General features: G+C 39.8%; 1 protein-coding gene across 1 annotated transcript; it reads left to right on the forward strand.

Moving 5' to 3' along the window:
- Positions 1 to 8,214: 8,214 nt before the first annotated feature.
- On the forward strand, positions 8,215 to 14,342 carry LOC118106402 (C-factor-like). The gene is made up of 6 exons (XM_035154911.2): positions 8,215 to 8,367; positions 8,530 to 8,581; positions 10,737 to 10,924; positions 13,249 to 13,419; positions 13,514 to 13,624; positions 13,990 to 14,342. The coding sequence occupies exons 1-6, from the start codon at positions 8,215 to 8,217 to the stop codon at positions 14,101 to 14,103; spliced, it is 789 nt and encodes a 262-aa protein (XP_035010802.2). The 3' UTR covers positions 14,104 to 14,342.
- The last annotated feature ends 413 nt before the right edge of the window (positions 14,343 to 14,755 follow it).

The raw sequence follows: 14,755 nt of genomic DNA on the forward strand, positions 1-14,755 counted from the left end.
ACCTCCATCCAATGCAAACAAAACAGGAAACTACAAATGAAAACGCTGCTCTGTGGCGCCACTAGTGGTCAACATTTCCACAGAGTACCTGTGACCAAACTGAGTCCCAACAAGCCACATCTATCACAGTAGACATTTAATCTAACAGTAATATCTGTAACTGGAGCGTTAAAGCACTGCTGACTGATGTGACCAGTTGGATTTCGATCCACAGAAGGTGGGAATGTAAACTTCTCTCTGTGAGCTAAAGTGTGCACGATTGAGCAGCTTTAAGATGAATGCAGTGAACAATTTCCCTTTTAGTGTCTGTCTGGAAAAGACAAATGTTAGCCAATGTGGCACTGAGCCTCCTCTGCTCACCACTGCCGTGCCCTCAGGTAACAACAAATCACTGGGGGTCAAAGGTAAACTTCTCTTTTATGTCTATACACACATACACACACCCTCACACTTACCATAAACAGACGTCTGAAACAGTAAAAGCTCTCCCTGCTTTCATCTTTAATGAAAAGCACATTTGGTTCGGCTCCCCTCTCTCCCCCTGCACCACAGCAGCACCCACGCACCCATTCAAATCCTAACGCCTTTATAGAAACATACAGTGCAGCGCTGCAGGGCTGAGCTGAGGGAAGCGCTCATTATGAACATCAAAGGCCTCGATGGGCACTGACTTGATCCTTTGAGATGATTGGAGTAACTCACTCAGTGAACAAAAAGCTTGGACGTCTCTGCGCGCCTCTGATACTGTCGACCGGGCTGGAAAATTCAATTACCAAGCGATTCATGGCCGGCAAAGGGGGAGGAATGTACTGTGAAGACTTGAAGGAAATGGGTCATCATTTTTTGCCAGGATGTATTTGCAGTTGACGGGTGGTGGATCAGACTCCCACGTGTTGCCCCCTCAGCCCGGGGCCATACTGAAGGAAGCTGCGGCTTTGTTTTATTGAACAACACTATTGCTGAGTGACCGAGTATTCCTACAATAACTTCCACGTCAAGCTTCATGTCATGCTCTGTCTTTCAGCGCTGAAATGTTGTTCCTGTCTCCGACAATGGCCAGCAGTGTTTTAATAATAGACACATGTCTGGGAGTCTTGGTGTTCCAAAGGATTACTGAGAGTTTAGCTTCAGGCATCATTTCTTTATCAGGCTGCGTCTGAGCCAGGAAACAGGTGAAAAACAGAACACTACCGCCATCTAGTGCAGCGGACGCATGCTGCTTCATGGCCCACAGGAGAAATTAGAGGCAGCAGCTTTACACATATTATTGAGTTATAATTATTCATGATGGTTATGAAGAAGAGAGATTAAGTTTATCAGTACTGCCATGATTAGTGCTCTGCCTCTTCTCCCTCCGCCTTCTGGGTGTCAGAGCTCTGGTAATAAACACAATGTTGATGCCAACAGTGACTGAATCTGATCAAAAAGGGCCACCAGAGATTATTTCCAGCAAAAATGTAATCGTTTTCATGTAGACAGGGAAATTGTGACTTAGTTTTGTGTGAATTAACACTTAATTTTTATTTCATTCTGGAACATGTAGAAAAAAACAACAAAACACAAATAAAAACGTAAGAAAATTATGTAAGAATAAACGGAGAACAGAAAAATTCATTATTTAGTATGTCACACTATTAAATTTCTTAGCTTAAATAAGTGGAGTTGCTAGTTTAACAAAGCTTTGTTTAAACGCGGTGGCTATTTCAGCTGAATGTGAATGTTTGCGTGCTGACATGTTCACAGTTATAATTAAACATGTTTCGCTGATCTAATGTTGTTTGTTTCTTTTTAATTTAGGATGGTAAAATTTTGATCTACGAATTTGGACATAAATCACTGTTTCAAAATTGAAGTTCATGATCGTCCGAAAGTGGCTAAAAATGACCATTACTGTCACCTGCATCTAGTTCTTCAGCTTGTGCATTTGTTGATTGCTGACATGTTTTAACCTATGATATATTCGTGAATTCATGCCCTGTGTGTCTGTTATATTTCATTGACTGCAGTTGATAACTTCCCTCCTTTTCCCTTCAAGTGACAGAAAGGTTTTCATTTACCGAAATTTAAATGCCATCTCAGAGTATTATTCCAAGTTACAAAAAATAATCCTTATTCAGAAACATTGAGCACATGCAATTTCCATGACCTTCAATTGCAATTGCTCTGAAAACCCTGAAGTGGCTGTAGCTGTCAAAGAGAAGCTGTTGTTTCGTAGGATTGCAGACAGAATGTAGCAGAGCCGTGTGAGGAGAGATCCAAACAAAAAGCTGCTGAGGACAGTTTGATCGTCAGTCACAGGAAATTCCACAGACACATACAGAATTCATCCAATATCCTCTGTGAGGCCGCAAAACTTTCTGACATATACTTTGCTCTTTATTGTTCAACAAATTGGTTCGACAGTACAATACCTTGTTGGTGTTATACCAAAATCTTTATAGAGAAACATATATAACTTGATTAAATGGTTACGTATTAACACATAAAACATTTTGAAATGAAATCAAGGTGATGCTTCAAATAGATGTATTACAGCTCAAATTGATAATATACTGATGCAACTGCATGAGTTTCCAGTAAAGGTCAGTAAATAATCCTGAGTTTACAGTATGTTCCCAATTAATATTTTTCTTTGTTCATATTTTCCTTTTTTTTAACTCTGGACCTAAACCTCTAGAAAGTGCCACTATAATTCGGGATTTAACAAATTAGAACTTAATGTCAAGCCTTATATACACTTGGAAAACTAATCAGGATTTTATGTATGTCAATTACAAATAAAATGTCCATGTAACTTTATTACATAAGTTCAATGTAAAGAGTCACATTTAGTGAAGTGTTGTCATCATTTGACTAAACTTACAGGACATCATTAACCGCATGCTATCAGGCTCCTTACATTAACACCAAATAATGGAGTGTCACACTTCCCCCTGATGTGACCGCTGCATGCTGGGTCCCCGCCCCACCCCCTACAGTGACTAGTCCATCAGTGTATTGTGTTCTTTACACACAAGTCAATGCTGGACGTCAGTAGCCAGCTTCTACTTTCTAGTGTCCGGACTAAATGCTTTGAATGCAAAGAATATAGTGAGAGTTAAAACAGATCTGTTAGCATTAGGAAAAAGACCAAAAAGCGAGGGTAGCCACAAAGTGAAGCCACCCAACAAAACACATTTTAAAGTAATTTGATGATTTTGATTAAATTTAATAATATGTGTATGTTTTATAATGTTTTTCCATGTCTTTAAAGTGCTTAACGAATTTTATTTTGAAAGGCGCAATGATGGAACAAGCACATGAAAAATGTTCAAAGGTGTGCAAATACAGAAACTAAAATATGTAGTTACTCGGAAAACTAATCAGGATTTTATGTATGTCAATTACAAATAAAATGTCCATGTAACTTTATTACATAAGTTCAATGTAAAGAGTCACATTTAGTGAAGTGTTGTCTATCACGTTGAGTTAGTTTGAATACATCAAATAATTTGATCAGTGTTCGTGTAAAAAATAAACATTTAACACAATTTATTTAATCTAATCACAATTTAATATGTCATTGAAATACATAAAGTCACCGTTTTAGGCATAATCATTTTTTGAGTGTACGGTTTATATTCACGCAGCCAACATTTCTTTCACTCTCCTTCTTTCTCTCAAAGTTTGTGTTTACTTGGCCTCTCTCACTCTCACTTGTGTCCCTCTGCTTCTCGCTGCTGTTGACACACTGCCTGGGAAAAGTGTCACCTCTGAGAGGATGACAGGAGCAGCTGCAGTAACAGGTGAGGGTTGTAGGAAGTGACATTAGACGACTTCAGCTTATGAATGAAACTTTGATCACTCCCACCTACTCTGTCCTGCATCACTTGACTAAACTTACAGGACATCATTAACCGCATGCTATCAGGCTCCTTACATTAACACCAAATAATGGAGTGTCACACTTCCCCCTGATGTGACCGCTGCATGCTGGGTCCCCGCCCCACCCCCTACAGTGACTAGTCCATCAGTGTATTGTGTTCTTTACACACAAGTCAATGCTGGACGTCAGTAGCCAGCTTCTACTTTCTAGTGTCCGGACTAAATGCTTTGAATGCAAAGAATATAGTGAGAGTTAAAACAGATCTGTTAGCATTAGGAAAAAGACCAAAAAGCGAGGGTAGCCACAAAGTGAAGCCACCCAACAAAACACATTTTAAGGTAATTTGATGATTTTGATTAAATTTAATAATATGTGTATGTTTTATAATGTTTTTCCATGTCTTTAAAGTGCTTAACGAATTTTATTTTGAAAGGCGCAATGATGGAACAAGCACATAAAAAATGTTCAAAGGTGTGCAAATACAGAAACTAAAATATGTAGTTACTATACTAAATGTAGGGTAAAAATGCAGTATATGGGAATATGGAAGAAAATATGAGTTATTTACACGAATGCGTCATATTTTCCATGAAGAAATAATAATAAATGTCAGTAGCTGTCGCCTTGTGTCTTGTTTCAGAGCCACTTTAGTGATAACAGTAAATCTTTTATAGCCGTATTTAAGGATGGTGAGAAGAAGGAGCTGCAGCTTCTCTGATGCTGTCCCTGTGCTGTAATTACCGTCTCAGTGTCACCACACAGCCTGAGCAGCAGGCAGCAGCTTTTCTCTTTGAACTGCAGGCAAACGCTGCGGATGAAGGAAATCCAACAGAGGCCCAGCAGAGCTTTGTTCGCTCGCTCACTGTAGGTTTTTTTTAAGGAGGATGCGACATAAAGCTTGTGGATTACGGGTGGATTAAGTCTTTTTTAACATGGGTAAAGTGGTTACACAGATTGGATAAGTAACCTGTTTCCTACTGTTTATTCCATCATGGGGGTTTTCCTCTCTTGTCTCTTTCATATTTACTTTCAAGAGATCACAAGTCAGTCCATGGGGTTTTAGTTTGATTGATTTTGATGGTTCTTCTTCTTTTTTTATCTTTCAACCAAATCATTTGGAAAAAGTACACAACACATCCTGTGAGACAGACGAGTGTCCTCAGGAAAGAGTCATTAGGAGTTTAGAGCATCCACAGGAAAAGATTTATGAAGCTGATACTGGCTGGATCACTATGATATCTTAAGACTGAGAGCAACAAGATGAAGGTTTTTTCTATGACAATGTCACATCATAGTTATAAGGGAGAAAGAACTCTGAGGCACCTCCACATGTTAGACCTGAACAGTGTGACTTTGATCTGACTGACTCTAAAGAGGATTTCTACAGAAACTATATTGTATGAAGTGATGGCTTGTGGACAGTCATCCAGCTGAATGTGTCTATAACACAAGACCGTATGAAATCTTATAATCACAATAGTACAGAATATATGCAGGAAAAGCAAATGAGCTTTACTGTGAAAAAAAGTGGGTGAACTTTCTTACCTTGAATCTGACTTTCTTGAGCATCATCCTTGAATTCAAACAGCAACAAGTATGAGATGTTACCAAACTTTCCCAACTCCACGCTGCATTGAGAAAAAGAGCCGCCACCAAAACTCCAATCAGTTGGGATCCTCTGATTCCAGGTCCAATCACAACATCCAGCCTGAGTCACTGTGTGCTCTGCAGTGTGAGCTGTCTGCCTGCACCCTGTGTGTTTAACATGCCAAAGACAACAGTGTCTGCTCCAGTGTCGCCCTGCTCTCCCCTCGCCCCTCGCCCCTCGCCCTCCTCTGAGACCCTTTACAAAGCTTATCAGCCTGCTCATTCATCCGTAAAACAGACACACCCTCTTTTTATGACTGGAGGGCTGCCATTAACACCCCTCCCCTGCCACACAGTCCATATACGGGTGCTGGTAAGCCCTCTTGAACTCGCCCCCTCTGACCCTTTTAAAGCCCTGCTGCCCCCCCGCCCAGACTCATCATCTCGCAACACTTACCCATCTGTCTGGCCGCAGCGTCTCAGCCGACTCATCTCATCTTTTGGGCTGTTCCGCTTCTTCCGTCACATAATCCATCTGTATGTGCAGGATATAAGAGAACAAAGGATTATCTACACTCCAGTAAATTCAAATGAATTCACATATGCAACAGGTCACTGATCACTGCAGTGTAAAATGAGTGTGAAGTTCAAAAAAGATTTGGGGACATTGCTGTGACCACTTTACTGGAGGGCAAAATCTTTGCATCTATGATGTTACGACAACATCGAGACCCAATGTGACTGAAGTAATATAAGAGGGACATGTTTGCTTGACCTTAGACCTCAAGCTACTGAAAACACATACACACCAAACATGTCTATACCCCATAAAAACCACCTTGGTTCACAGCGTTAGTCACCTGTTGACTGTCAGTGAAGCAGCTTCAGTGTTTAAACATATCTCCAATGAAATGAGATGACTTTCTGGTGAATTACCCGTTTAAGAGCACAATTATCTAAAAAAAATAAAATAAAGCCCAACGTAAACACATTTAAAGCTTCTAGACAATTCAGAAATTAACAACTTGAAAATAAGTTAGACAACATTATTTTGTGTATGACTGTGTTCATGTGATTTCACATGTTTTTCAGAGAGATGGATACATTCAGGCCTAATGATTTCTTCCTTACATTCATGCTCTGCACTATTTCAAGCTTTGGAATTCATCAAAGAGCATACAGAAATTCGGTTGTACCTTTGAATTAATGATAAACATTTTTAAATGTAGTTTCCAACATTTTAAAGTGTGTTTTTCTCACAGTGGCCCCCACTTGGTTCATACATTTGGTAAAAAACTATAAAGCAATAGGTAAAAATAATAGCATAAGAATGTATCTATATCGATATAGATATATATGTATAGAGAGAGTGAAAGACCAAAAAGGGTAGTTAAAGGTCCAGTGTGTAAGATTTAGATGAAAGGGATCTATTGGCAGAAATTTAATATGAAATAATCTTAGTGATGTTTACACTAGTGTGTTTGATATAAATTGTATGAATAGTTTGTTTTTTGTACCCTTATGGGCCGTTTATATTTAAAAGCTGTATATTTACATCAGGAGCAGGTCCTCTCTATGGAGGCCGCCATGTTTTTTACAGTAGCCCAGACTGGACAGACTAAACACCTTTTGAGTTTTTATGAAAACTGAAGGATCCACAGGTTCTCTATCATGTTTGGAAGGGGAGGGTGACGTGGGGGGTATTCAGCTGCAATATGCAACTTCACCACTAGATGTAGATGATACACACTGAAACTTTGGACAAAAAAGCAAAGAAGACAATATTTCTGTTTCTTTTGTAATTAAGATTAAAAAAATTTTAAAAACTAAACCCCTTTAACAGGTACACATCTGTTTTTAGTATTTGTTCGCACCCTTGTTTTCTTAAACTTAACTATTCCCCTGAATTCACATAGACTCTGTCTGGAATCAAACAAAATCAGAATATTGAGTGGGAGTAACTTATGATATGCTTTGTACATTAATTGTTCAGTATTTAACTCAATCAAATCATAACATTTTAGGGTATATTACTTAATAAAAGCGGTGTTAGCTGGTTCACAGTAACCAGATGGAATGACAAATCTTATAGCCTTCCTCTGTAAAGTGATTTGGTTTGTGTTTGGTGTTTCCCCATACAGCCACACAATAGTAAACTGTAGTATATCAAAGAGGTCAAATAAGTTTGTTTTTGGCCTCACATTTGGTTTTCTGAACAAACTTGACGCCTACAAGTTAAAAGCTCAGAAGAAGAAAAATACTTTGCTAAACTAAAATCATTTAAATGTCCTTCCTTGCTGTGTGACAGTTTTAGTCAATGGTTAAACAAAAATTCAGTACTAACTTCCATGTTCCCCTCAGGATGAATTTTGGCAAAACCTTCAGTTTTCATCCAGTGTCAGAATTTGTATTTGCTCCATACTTTTATTTATGACCAAATGCCTACAAATCTATGACATTTCCAACAAGCTGATCAGAGGACACTAAGGTTAAAAACATGGTGTAAATGACAACGTTTCAAGTTAAATATGAATGTCTGGGCTTGAGGACACTTGGATGACACCACAGGAGCAGTATGGAGGCATGTTATGTTTTTCTATTGTTTTTTTACGTTTGAAGAAGAGGTCCCCAGTTACTTCGATTGTTTGGCTGCAACACTGTTTACTACGGTGGGCGGAGGTGGGTCGCGCCAGACACGGATAATATCTGGAAGAAGAGAGGATATCCGCAGCATCGACTCCAGCTCTTAGTCAGAGTCAGCGATGAGCGGGGCAGTGAGGTTCGGACAGTGCGGCTCGGTGCTGGTGACCGGAGCCAGCCGCGGGATCGGGCTGCAGATGGTCGACAGCCTGGCAGGAGGAGGCTTCTCCCCGGGGAAGATTATAGCCACGACCCGAAACCCCGATGGCGCCCAGGTAAACACCCTCCAAACTAACTGATTATCCCCTGAGCTACACACCGTGTGTGGGGGGCTGTGACACGGGGTCAAACTTGGGTCTGCACCGGGCTGAGGGTGCATCATGTACCGGGTAAATTGGTTTTTATTCCCTGTAACTGGATTTGTTTTTGATCCACAGAATCTTCAGGATCTGGCTCTGAAACATCCCAACATCCACATCATCCCTCTGGGTAAGAGAGAGAACTAAGGCTGGGCCTACTGAGATGTGAATAATAAGAATAATAAGAATCACATAGTAAATGTTATCAGGGATGTGCTCAGACATTTTGGGGGGGCAGGGGCTCAAGTGAGAAAAGGGCACTTCCCATAATAATTTATAAAAAAAGTTTTAAAACCAAAAGTAAAATATAGTATCACATCTCTGACTTACTTAACAATATCTTTTTAGGAGCCTACAATGATGAAGTTACTGTTTAAGGCAGGAGACTACAAGCAGAAACATATTGAGATTTTGGTCTATTTTGCTTCCATGTCTTCTTCTTTCACTCTAATGGAAAGAAAACATCCAAAAATACACATTTAGATGGTGTTTGTTGTACCTTCTGTCTGTTTGCTACCAAGACTACTTAGCTATATTGTTTTTTGTCTAGCTGTAAACTCGAGTCACTGTTAGCTTAGTCACAAGCAGTAAAAAACCAGCACAACTGCAACAGGAGCCGGGAGCTGGGAGGTGCTGGCTGTCTGCCATGTCTGTGATGACTGTGTGCTCAATAGTGCACCTTCACTAGCCTCACGATTCAATTAGGATCAATAACAGTTAACTACTCCAATGCACAACAATGCATCTCAAGGCATTTCACTGTATCACATCCACAATTTCGTATATTACTGCACATGGCTGCTTTTTCAAATATGAACTCCCTTTTTATTGAGAAAGTGCTTTAAAAAGAATTATAGACTTACTCTTATTACAAGTGAACTGTAATTTACAAAATAAGCTGTTCCTGGTCTCACTCTTCTCTCTTCCCCATTTTTCTCTGCTCACCCCAACCGGTCCAGGCAGGTGCCACCAGCATTGAGTCTGGTTCTGCTGGAGGTTAATTTTCTCCACAGTCGCCAACGTGCTGCTCATTGTGGGAACTGTTGTTTCTCTATGATTTTTAAGGTCTGAGAACTAGGGATGCACCGATATGGAAATTCTTGGCCGATACCGATATTTAAAACAACAATCTAGCCGCTAGCCGATGCCGATACCGATATTTGTTTATTACTTGAATAATATGAAAAACAGAAAAAGTGACAAGTGTAACTTTAGATGCCATGTTGAAATCCTTGGTGGTATTACCCCCTCTTGAAATGTCGGCTGAACTTGCAAATTGCTAAACGGAGATCTTTCTCTGAGACAGTGAAGAAATCCCACACAGCCGACGCTGCCGACATTGTCTCTGCTGTTTGTATGTAGTACCTGTTGCGCATGTGCACACCGGACCCACATTTCTCCGCGCCGGTCAGCCCGCGATTCTCCGCTTGTTGTTGTATGTAACCCGTTCAATGTCGGGTGTCGGGGGTAAATGACGTATTCTCCAAGCAAGCCTTTAGCCCCCTCTCTCTTTTATCTATATGACTGCTTGTGTGGCTGTAGTGGATGGGCAGAGGGGGACATTTAATTATGTGATTGGGAAAATTGGGAAAATTAAAACTCCAGGACAAGAGAAGGGGAATACAAAGTATGGGATGCATATTTGATCATTTATATCATATAAAATATGTCATTTATATCGTTTAAAATCATTTTTCAGTCTGTTTCCTGGCGCGATACGCTCGCACGCCGAAACCATCGGTGAAGGGCGCTGGCGCATCGCAGCCCATGTGAACCGCACAAAGGTTTAACAGGGGGGTGGATGGGAGGCGCCTGGCTTTCCTTGGCGCTGCGCGGCGCTTCAGCGCCCGGTGTAAACCCGGCGTCAGTGTACCATAATCTGGATGCCAGATTGGCAGGCTGCAGAAAACATACCAATGAACATCGGCCAATGTTATCGGTGAAAGTCAAGTTTATTACCGATACGCCGATGGCAGTAAACGAGGCGAATATCGGCCGCTACCGATATACGGCCGATACATCGGTGCACCACTACTGAGAACCTTTTATTTTAGTTCATTCAATTTTTGCCATTGATTTTGGGAAGCACTTTGTAACCTTGTTGAGATAAGTGCGATACAAATAAAGTTATTATTATATAGAACATAATATGTACATGTGTCTCAAGCGACAGAAACCATTACCTCTTTGAAGTATTCATTTACTTTCCTCATGATATTTTCCACTTTTCTTAATATTTTGTCCTTGTTGTTGCTCATGTCCAGTGTTGATGTCTCTTTTTCCAGATGTACTGAGCCAGGAGAGCATAGATAAATGTGCAGAGGAGGTGAGCCGGCTGGTGCAAGACGAGGGTCTGAACTGCCTGATCAACAATGCAGGGATTAATTTGATGACCGACTTTCACACTGTTACTGCCGACAAGATGATAGAAAACTTCCGCACCAACGCTGTGGCTCCTCTAATGATCACCAAGGTAATGTTTATTAATAGGCTTTGTGCTTTTGGGGGGCAGGGGCTCAACTGAGAAAAAGGGCACTCATAATTATTTATAAAAGAAAAGTTTTAAAACCGAAAGTTAAATAAAAATACCCTTGATATCCTCGCACTCACACAATTGTTAAATACTCATCAGTAGTAGAATGAATAGTTATTAGATGAGGAGCCTACAATCCAAATTACGCAGTTTAAGGCACTACAGGCAAAAACATTGCTTTTTCGTGTACTGGTCAATTTTGAGATTTTGGTCTATTTTGCTTCCATGTCGTCTTCTTTCACTCTAATGGAAAGAAAACGTCAAAAAATACATATTCAGATGGTGTTTGTTGAACCTTCTGTCTGTTTGCTAGCAAGACAGAAGGTACAAAAAATACATATTCAGATGGTGTTTGTTGTACCTTCTGTCTGTTTGCTAGCAAGACAGAAGGTACAAAAAATACATATTCAGATGGTGTTTGTTGTACCTTCTGTCTGTTTGCTAGCAAGACACAAGTTAACTATATATTTTTTTGTCTTTAGTCTAATTAGCTGTAAACCTGAGGCACTTGTAGCTTAGTTCATCACCACTCAGCTCCACACAAGCAAAGAAAAAACACACCTACTGGAACAGGAGCTGGGAGGTGCTGCCTTCCTGTCTGACGTGACTGTCGATGACTGTGTGCTCACTAGTTCACCTTCACTAACCTCATGATTCAATTACGATTCAACAGTCAATGATTCGAATGCACACAGGATGACCAGACCTTTTAATGTGCGTCCGTCCTGGAGCAGCGGTGTTAAAGTTATTCAGTGGTGGGACATCGCTAAAAACAACATGAATAGATTATTGTTCTGTCTCTGCATCAATGCAGAGTCGTCCATGTCGCGATGCATCTAAGAATCAAGAAATGTCCACATAGTGCTCACCACTGTGCAGGAGACGTGGAGGGAGGGTAGAGACTAGTCTAATCTCCGGACCTGATATTTAGATTGTTTATTCAATCAATGTATATTTTTTTTGGACAGGGGAGCTGTGCACAAACAGGAGTATAATCATTTATTTAAAAAAAGCACCCCAGAAAAAGGGCACTTTCTCTCCAGGAAGAAAAAGGGCAGGGGCTCTAGCCCCCTTTGATGCAGTCACCAGGAGGAGGCAAACTCAAATAACAAGATGACCTTGATGGACAGCAGAAACAAAAAACTCTTGACTCTGGAAAGACTTCATTTCATAAATATCACAGATCGACACCCTGAGCTGGTAGAAACTCAGGCTCTGCTCAGGAAGCCTGCCGACACACAGTTTGTTCCAATGGAAGGACAGTGTCTGTAAATACAGTTTGAAGACGTCAACTTGGGTCATGCAAAATTTTGATGGACCTTTGTCAGAGTCTGGACGATATGGATGTTTGGGGGTTGAAGCAGTTTCCAATTTTAGGGAGTAAAGCATTTCAAATACTGATATGTTGGTAGAAATATATATTTAACTACCAAAAAGACAATGTGTCAATGATTCCCAAGATGTTATCAAACCCTGACATTTGATATTTTCCAGTTCAGCCATAAAAGGAAATTCAAATACAAACAAAAACATAGAACATAGACATATTAATATGTCAAATGTAATCATGAATACATCTTTTCTGCATTGTTTATTGTGTACAATACGTTTTCATTTGGCAAACACTGATACAATCAGCTGTGAAAGGCTAAAATTTGCCTTTTTCTTATATTATATAATATTATTATTATTATATTTGAATTGGTTGGGTGCTACTTTTTTTCTATTCAATTTTATAATAATATTTTGAATGTCAAAAAATAAAGATTAACATCTTTTCAGGATACTCAAATTGTATATATACAGTTTTGTGGTAGCTCTGTGATATTATATAGTGTTAGAACATGATGAATTTTGGATTGAATTGCATTTGTATCAAGATTATTGATCAGATGCTGCATCTGCATCTGATCAATAATCATCAATAAAAGTTAAATCAAGTAAATAAAAGTAATTGCAACCTTAAGGCTTCACTGTAAAATTTTAACTTGGCCTGAAATACATTATATTATATTATATTATATTATATATTATTTTTAGAAAAGTCCGCCCTTCTCTCTGAAATTATAAAATTCTGCCTCCAGAGGGCGAAACTGACGGTCTGTTTCCAAACAGTGTAATGTATGTTTGAATCTGGCAGTGAACGCTTTAGTCATTGTCTCCTAATAACTTTATATCTATACATGTGTTGTGTTTCAGTTTCAAATATCAGTTTTATAATAAAATATGTAAGGTATATATTTGTTTCCTCCCTCTGATCCCAGGCCTTCCTCCCTCTGCTAAAAGCAGCTGCGTCCAGAGGAGGAGCAGGCGGCTCAGGGAGCATGAGCATCCAGAGGGCAGCAGTTATCAATATTTCCTCTCAGCTGGGCTCTGTGGAGCTCAACTGGGGGGAGAGTGCAAATATCAAATGGTTCCCCTACAGGACATCCAAGGTGATGTGTCAGCTGCTGTGATGATGTGTTAAACTTCTCTATAGTGGGATGAGTGTAGCATTATGCTTCATGGTAGTTTGATGTGCCTCCTCAGTGTGCCCTAAACATGGTGAGTCGCTGTATGGCTACAGACCTGGAGCCCGATGGGATTCTCTGTTTGGCCATACACCCAGGCTGGGTCCACACCGACATGGGGGGGCCTCAGGTAAGAGCCAGTCAGACAGTCACAGGCCTTCTGAACACAAACTGTGTTTAAATCATATCATCCTCTGGGATAGAAAGAGTGTCTCAGTGCCTTTGGAGAATCTGTGAAACCTCAGCTATACAGTTATTTGAGTCAATTAACCCTGATAAATGAGAATCCCTAGACTGTGTTATACATAGAGTTAAAGATATTATTACAAAGCAGAAGACAGGCCTCAGCTTTCTGCTTTAAAAAGAGTGAAAGATTCCAGCTGTTACAACATAATTCGAAGTGAGAATTGTCTTTAACATTTCAAATATTCAAGAGCTTTTCTACAATAGTGTCCTGGGTGATTATTGTTTTTGTGTGTTTTCGTGTCTTTCCAGGCTCCATTGAGTCCAGAGGAGAGCACCTCCTCCATGTTGTCTGTGTTTGGTGGCCTGAGTGAAAAGGATCATGGGTCGTTTCTGAGCTATACTGGAGAGGTGCTGCCCTGGTGATCCCGAACATCACCAGTAATGAGTATGATGATTATGAGCGCTATTAACTTTTGGCTGTTAAGTCAGTTAAGATCATCTTCAACTATGCAAAGATAAATCTGTTACCGGCTCAGAGTCTTTCTTTAATCCAGCTCCATCTGCTGGAAGAAATCTTTTATGGTTCATTATATGAGTGGGTTAGTGTTCATTAGGGCTGTAATGATTCTCGAATCAATATAGACCACACAGTGTCCAGTAAATCTCATAAAGTCTCATTGATGTGAAAACTGCCACAAATTTGACATGTTTAATCAAAGTTTGTAGCTCTAGATAAACTCCTGTTGTCATGTGCTCTTATTTTGTTGTAAGTATTTCTATTAACTAGAATGTCACTCAGTAGAGAACATACCTGCACCAAGGCCCAACAGTCCCCACTCACGGATTGTGCCTCTTTTATTTTGTCAAGTCTCGTAATAAAAGGGGAAAATAAATACTTTATCCAAGCCAGGAGAAAATATCAGCTTCTGATTTTACTTTTATAAGAAGCACTGTCTCGTGTTAAAGCAAACATAAAAAAAAACCCCAAGGCAAATAGTAATATTTATTAAACTGAAGGTAGCCTACCTCCTAATAAAAAAACATTTTAAAACACTAAATGCTTTATGTGGCAATT

This window comes from Hippoglossus stenolepis, chromosome 4, assembly GCF_022539355.2.
Source record: "Hippoglossus stenolepis isolate QCI-W04-F060 chromosome 4, HSTE1.2, whole genome shotgun sequence".
NCBI lineage: Eukaryota > Metazoa > Chordata > Actinopteri > Pleuronectiformes > Pleuronectidae > Hippoglossus > Hippoglossus stenolepis.